This window comes from Loxodonta africana, chromosome 19 (genome assembly GCF_030014295.1).
Source record: "Loxodonta africana isolate mLoxAfr1 chromosome 19, mLoxAfr1.hap2, whole genome shotgun sequence".
In the NCBI taxonomy this organism is placed as follows: domain Eukaryota; kingdom Metazoa; phylum Chordata; class Mammalia; order Proboscidea; family Elephantidae; genus Loxodonta; species Loxodonta africana.
The window spans coordinates 1,998,115-2,005,492 of NC_087360.1; the positions used below are offsets into that span (position 1 = coordinate 1,998,115).

The window sequence follows — 7,378 nt, forward strand, 5'->3', positions numbered from 1 at the left end:
TCCAACTACCAAGAGTCATAGAAACAATTTTCAACTTTGCACATTCCCTGCATGCAATTCCTCTGAAACTCACACTCAGAATGGAATTATTCTGCCAATCTGGGAATCCACCTCTCTGTGATTTCAGACAGGAGTGATCTCTAGAGAGAGATGCACACCCAGCATTTGCTTGAGAAGCAGAGGGAGAAAGTTTTCCTCCTCTGCACACAAGCAGAAAGAAGGGAAACCTCGGAACACGCAGGGACTAGCAGCAAACTAAAGACCATATTTTATTTTTAATAAAATAGTGGAGCATGGAAAATATCATATATGACAGACATCCACAAGCAGGAACCACACTCTCCCGGCCTAGTAAAGAGAACACACTTAGACAAAGTTTGTCTTTACCACACCAGTGCTTCTTGATCTGTCCAAAGAAATGGTTTGTTTAACAATAGACAGAGTCAATAAGCCCTTCGGGTACTTTTGAATGAGGCTTCTCCCTTTTTTTCCCCATCCTTTCCACAAATCAGTTCAAATGTGTATAACATTGGCTTGGTTTCCATTAAAAAGCCACAAAATGTAACGCTAAAGGGCTTCGAGGGCTGGGCCTCTTAGTTCTTTTGTTAGGAGGTCCCTTTTGTTGTCTTTATGGACAGCAAAATACTTGTTTCTCTTTTTATTTTCATGGAAAGAAGGGGGAAAATGTATTGCACATCGTTGCGATTCGCAAATGTTAGGGTTTGGTGGACGCTGCTGGAGAAAGACCATTTGCAAAGGCTAGAGCCTGGACTCTATCTGGGTCACTCCAAATGCGTGTGCTAGCGTGTGGTGCGTGTCAAAGTTTTCCTGCCTTTCAGTTTGCACAGAAGCTGCCCTCTTAGCAGCAGCAGTCTTTCTGAGGGTGGGCCCCTGGGTTGGCTCATTTGTTAAGGAGGGACCCTGGGCTCCCTCTGAAACCCAGCAGAGGCCCTTTAGCTTGCAAAGAAGCTGTCTCTTCTCTCATTTGTAAATGTGCAGGAGGGCCAGCTCAAACACAAAAATGTGTATTTATGGAAGGTTCTAAACAAAAGTTTTCTTCTGAGGCCTGAATCAACTACTTTACCACAAATCGGTTACAGAAGAGCCACTTAAATGGCAAGATTTCCTTCACTGGAAAAAAAAAAAAAGCAAAACCCAAACCCTTTAAGTACATTTTTTTTTCTTTCAGTGTATCACAGCATCCTGAATTTCAGGGTACAAACTTTTTATTTTTCTCTTTTACTTAAAAAAAAAAAAAACACAAACCAACCAACCAACCAAGGGAAGCACCATGTTTCAGCTCTGGGCGCCACTGAATCCTCTCGGGGAAGTTTTCCCGGCCGCCTTCCTCCTGCTTGCTCACACACAGGTGGGAGGCGGGGCGGGGATTTCGTATTTCCCGTGATGGGTTTTTTGCGGGTGCTGGGCTTTTTTGTAAATCCCACTGCTGGTGACCACGCTGGCGGGTTTCCGCCTGCTCTTCTTCTTCAGCCTACGGCTGCAGACGCTCTGCCAGGACTGCAGAGTCTTTGAGGTCCAGATCCACATACCGCTGGTGATACCCACAACCAGCAGCATGAACACCTTCACCATGAAGATCTCCACGGCGGGGATGGAGGCGGCCATCAGGCAGTCCACGTTCTTGGTCTGGTTGTTCACTCTGCACTTGTGCTGCGTGGCTAGGACTTTCCAGTAATCCATGTTGAGGCGTTCGTAGAAGTAGCAGGCGATCACACAGGTGGCCGGCACCGTGTAGAGCACGGAGAAGACTCCGATGCGCACCATGAGTTTCTCCAGCTTGTCCGTGTTCTCCCCGCCCGTCTTCATCACCCTCCGGATGTGGAAGAGGGCCACGAAGCCCGAGAGAATGAAGGAGGTGCCGATGATGAGGTAGCAGGCCAGGGGGATGAGCACGAAGCCGGTGAGGGCGTTGACGTCCATGCTGCCCACGTAGCACACGCCGGTGAGCTCGTCCCCCGCCACCCTGCGCATCACCAGGATCAGGATGGTCTTCACCGCGGGGACGGCCCAGGCCGCCAGATGGAAGTAGCTGCTGTTGGCCTCGATGGCCTCGTGGCCCCACTTCTTGCCGGCCGCCAAGAACCAGGTGAGCGTGAGGATGACCCACCAGAGCGAGCTGGCCATGCCAAAGTAGTAGAGAACCAGGAACACCAGCGTGCAGCCGGTGCTCTCCAGGCCCTCCTGGATGACATAGAGCTGCCCGCTGTCCCGGTCGCAGGCGATGCTCTCTGCGCCCGCAAAGAGGCGGATGATGTAGCCCACCGAGTAGACGCAGTAGCACATGGACAGGAAGATGATGGGGCGCTCGGGGTACCTGAAGCGATGAGGGTCGATGAGGAAGGTGAGCACCGTGAAGGCGCTGGAGAAAAAGCAGAGCACGGACCAGACAGCCAGCCAGACCACGGCGAAGCGCTTGTCGTCGCGACTCCAGTACACGTCCACGCCGGGCGTGCAGAGCGGCGCGCACGACGCGCTCTTCTCCACATGGTGGAACTTGCCGGGGTTGTCGCAGCCAGCGCGCGCGGACGCCCCGTCCTTGAGCTGCTGCTCCTGCGAGCTGTGCGGCCGCTGCGGCCGGAAGAGCGGAGGGAACATACCAAAGCCCCGCGTGGGCTCGTCCGAGCCGTTGTTGGGCGCCTCCATGCACAGGTAGTTGGGGTCGTTCTTGTTGGGGAGTTTGCTGCAGTCCAGGGAGTCGGGCCACTTGAAGTTGAACTGCTCCATGATCGGGGAGCATTTGAGCCGGGCCTGCTCGCACATGACCCGGCAGGCGGGGATAGGGGTGGAGACTTGCTCGGTGCACATGGGCGCGTACAGCGAGCACAGGAAGAAGCGGAGATGGCCGTGGCAGCCGTACTCCACCAGCGGCGCGAACTCGTGCAGCTGGATGGCGGCCTCGCGCTGGTTCTCGTGGCCCATCAGGTTGGGCATGCGGGTCATGTTGTAGCCGATGTCCTTGCACATCGGTATCTCGATGGGCTGGCACTTGCCGTCGCCCGGACGCTCCATGTCCATGGAGCTGATAGCCGCGCACGACCCCATCACCTGCAGGACCAGCCACAGGCGGGGGCTCGGGCGCTGCATGGTGGCGTCGGAGGTGGCCCCACCGGGAGGTCCGCGCCCCTCACAGACGCCGCTCCCGGGCCCGGGCTGCTGGCCCCGGCTGCCCGCCTCGGCTCGGGCCCCCGCCCATGCCCGCCCCTCCTGGCCCGGGCGGTGCGCACGGCGCCCCCGGCCCTGCAGTCGGTCTCTCGGCTCCGCGGAGCGGCGGGGCCGGAGGGGAGAGGAGCAAAGTTTCCAACAATACCGGGACGGGAGGGAAGCCCCCGGAGCTCTCGGTGCCGCCGCCCGCCGCGGGCTTCCACTCCCTCCGCGGCCAACTTTGGCCTCTTCGTGGAGCGCCCGGGCGGTGCGTCCGGAGGGGCTGGCGGCTTGCGGCGCTCCTCCCGCCCAGCGCCGGCCTCAGCCGGGCCCAGCCAGCAGCTGTTCGGAGCTCTGCGTCCCGGGATGAGAGACTCGCAAAAATGAGAAGGGGGAAAAAGCCAAGCGGTGACAGGCCCCGCCCCCGCGCCGCCCGCCCCGCCTCCGCCCTCCCTTTGCATGAGAAAGCGGAGCGGCCCAGGGCGGTCCTCCTCCTGCCGCAGCCGCCGGCTCCCCGGCCCCGCGGGGGCCGAGCCCCCTGCCGGCCGCCGGGCCCCGCAGCGCCGCGACCCGTCCGCCCGCCCGGACACCCGCCTGCGCTCCGCGGTCCCCGTGCGTCCCGCCGCCTCCTGCGCCCTCTCTCTGCCCTGCCTCCAACTTCGCCGAGCGCCGCCCTCCCCGACTGCGCCCCCTTCCCGGGTGGCCCTGGGATTTTCCTGGGCACCCCAAAGGCGTCGAGGCTCCTGGGAGGTCGGGGACTGGCCCGAGAGGGGGTGGGGGGGCCGGGGCGCATCTTCCGCGAGTTTTATGGCGGGTCCCGGGCTGAGAGCGCTTTCAAAGAGCGGCGGGATTTGCGTTTTACAGCCGGGCCATAAACGGGCCCTCCGCTTGTAAAGCTGCCGCGCTGCCCGGAGTGGGCAGCTCAGCCGGCTCGGGGCTCCGGCTCCGGAGGAGTCGCTTTGAAATTTCAAAGAGGAGCGCGCAGGGCAGGGGGAGGGGCGGTGGGAATCCAGATTTTTAGAGCCGCTCCTCCGAGAGCTCCTCGAAGCAGGAGGGAGGGGCTGGGCGGGGGCTTCCTGGGATGTTCGCGCCCCGGGGAAGTCGGGGTTTGGCTGGTTCCAGAGTTGCCCCCGCCCCCAGCAGCGCCGCAGAGTTGAGGGGCCTCGCGCCAGGGCTGGGATCCTTCTAGGCAGCCGAGTTTATTTATTATAGGAAGTCATTTGTTCGCTGGGTATTTATATTATTTGAGGAGTGATTTGCCAGGCCTGCGCCCTCCCGGTTGGAGACCGGTAAGAGGATACGGAGTTGGAGGCGGGTGGAGGGTGCCTGCTGCGCCTACTCGGCCCGGGGACCCCGGTTCCCGGGCCGCGGAGCCGCGTACGTCGCGCAGCTCGTTTTCGTGGAAAGTGAAGAAGGAGCGCCCTGGCCTCACGCCCTGAGCTCACCCGTTTGGGATCTGCGCCATCTCGATAGTGACAAAGTCACTTAGGACATCTCCCGCGCCCCCGCCCTTTTCCCCCCACATAGGGCGTGGGCGGCAGACTCCCACACCCACCCCACCTCTCCAAGGGATACGCAAGGTGCTCCACCCTGCATTCTGGATTAACCCTTAAACAAACAGTGCCCTAGGAGGTGGTCCTGGCCTCTCTCCTGTTAGAGGCCCTCAAGGTCAGGCTGTTTTTAAAGTTCTGAAGCTCCCAGGATCATGAAATTTCATCTCTCCCTGCCTCCAGGGGGACCGCTGGAGGACTCCCTACTCTGTGAGCAGACAGACCTCCTTTTTCCTCCTCTCCATTTACTCCGAGGTGGAGACCTGAGAGAGCCGTACAGGGTGGTAGATGGCACTGGACATCCGGTGCTGGGACTGCCCATTCTCGTCTCTTCCCCCCGCCCCCCCACGCCGGGTTTTGCAGGAGCTGGACTCCTCCCCCCGGCCACCCCAATGGGAGACGCTGCAGGGTCACCAGGCCTCTCTAGGAAGCGCCCAGGAAGGGGGAGCTGTCCCGCGAGCAGCCGGTGTAAGCAGTGGCAAAGGCGGGGGCGCTTCTCCAGAGAGGGCTTTATTAATAGAGTATTGGGTTTTATATAAAAGGGGTCGGTAAGAAACTGAAGGACTCTTCAGACCCTCCCATTCAGTCATTCAACAAACATTTAGTGGTAAAACAGGTTGGGACTAGCCCAAGATGATAGAAAGAATGGGGAGGCCCTGAGCCCATCACTGACTCCCCAGCCCTGGTACGCTGAATCTTACTGTGAGAGCCTAGAAGAAGTTGGCGGGAGGAGGTGGAAAAGAGGCAGAAGCTAAGGCAGTCTGGGCAACCCCTCCACTGTGTTGTTATTTCTCCAGTAGGGGGAAAAAAAATCACATGTTCTTAAAAAGACTTCCATTTTTCTTGGGATAGTTCTTGTTGTTTTTAGTTTGGTGAGTTATTTTCACAACCCCGAAGTTGAAAAAGACTCAGTGGATGTCACTTGGCTTTTCTAGAATTTTCCTTGCAAGGGCCCTTCATTGGCACCTCTTTCTATCCTTTCCTTTTTGTTTCTTTCCCTCAAAAACTACTGCAAAGAGAAATGAGAAGGAGTGCGCCTCAGAGCCAAACGCCAGGAGTGGGGTGCAGCTACTGGGGAGAGTGCCTCCTAATTGATCTTTTATGTGCTATTTTAATTCAGCCATGTTCAGGCCCATTATTTTAGCTCTAACCACTTCAGATGGCTTTCTTCTCCCCTTTTTTTTTTTTATAAAAATGTCTGCAGAAGGGCCTCGCTCTGCCCAGCTGAGATGGAAACCAACAAATAGACATTATTGTAGAAAAATGAGGGCTCTGAGAAATCAGCAAGTGGAAGATAACTCTGTAACTAATAATGAAAAGGGCCTTTTGATGGCTCCAGCTGAAAAGATATTTTATTTTATTATTTTTTTTTTCTCCTGTGTGTGGGATTTGAGATGTGTGAGTCTATGGAGCAGCCGGGGTCCCCTGCTGCTCAGCCCTGGCTCGCAACCGGCCCCCCTCTGGCAAATGTTATGGAGAATTGGGAGGAATTTTATGGTTGTCTTGCCTCTCAGTCCTTTTTTCTTTTGTCTTCTTTGAAGAATGACTTTAGACATTTTATTTACATATTTAACCATGGATGAAAGAGGGGAAAGAAAGCATTTGGGGCTGTCGTGGGAATAGTGATATGTTTAAATTAATGGAAATCTTATTAGGCCTCTAAAATTGTGAGCAAAGGTTTTTAATGAAACTTCATAATTAAACATGATTTCAAATAACAGGCCAGCTTGCAGGGACAGGGAATTTTTTTTTACCCAAACTACCTAAAAAAAAAAAAAAATTGCAGAGAGACCCCCCTTCCACATTACCCGCCCTCAAGTTCTTGCAACTGTTCACCGGGAAAAGTATAAGGTTTTTGAAAGGGAGTGTTTCAGGAGCTGGGCAGTGTTTTGAGCTATAACTAAGGATTTCTGGAGGATTGACACAGGCAGGGTTTCATTCCACTCAAACTGGCAACGTCAAAAGTACGAAATACTTAGACATGCGTATCGTTGGAAACCCAAGTTCATCTTTTCTTGTTATGTTATAGTCAGTGGAAATTATAAGGACTGTGCAAGGTTTTCTGAAATGGGATTAAAGGAAACCCCAATAATCTCTTTAAGATAAAAAGTACTGACACTTTCCTAAAGAGAAATAAATTAAACCGTAGGCTTGGCATGTTACAAGCCAATTGAGAGAGTAAAATTTGTGAAACAGAAGTTCTTCTAATAGGGATGTATCAGCAACCTTTATAAAAAGACGTAAAATAGTGCTGATAAATTCTATGACAAAAATTGACTCAGGTTTTGCTTTTTCCAGTAGCTCCCACTTGAATTCTCCGTCAGCACAGCCTGGTCGGACGAGCCAGTTACAGGATTGCTGTGTGTCTTCTCTTGCCCTCTAACGTCATCGATACTTGTATTTAACGGTGAGCTTTTCCATTTCTACCTTCAAGTAAGAATTAACTCTGATCCGTTCACTGATCAGTGCCTGATGAGGCTGAGGACTTCTCCGATACCAGCAGACATTACTTGCCCTGACCTCCTCTGGTATTAAGTTTCTGCAGAGACTTATTTTCAAATGTAAAACACTAAAAACACCAGAAAGTAAAAACACTGGAAAATTTCATTTTGAAACCATTGCCCCACACTTATCTCAAAGCAAAACACCTTTAGTGGGCTAACATG

The 7,378-nt window shown here is 54.3% G+C and overlaps 1 protein-coding gene across 1 annotated transcript; it reads right to left on the bottom strand.

Annotated features, from left to right (window-relative positions):
* Positions 1-1,299: 1,299 nt before the first annotated feature.
* FZD10 (frizzled class receptor 10) lies at positions 1,300-3,120 on the bottom strand. Its single transcript, XM_010600796.3, has one exon. It carries the CDS (start codon positions 3,103-3,105, stop codon positions 1,360-1,362), a length of 1,746 nt encoding a protein of 581 aa, XP_010599098.2. The 5' UTR covers positions 3,106-3,120; the 3' UTR covers positions 1,300-1,359.
* Between the last annotated feature and the right edge of the window lie 4,258 nt (positions 3,121-7,378).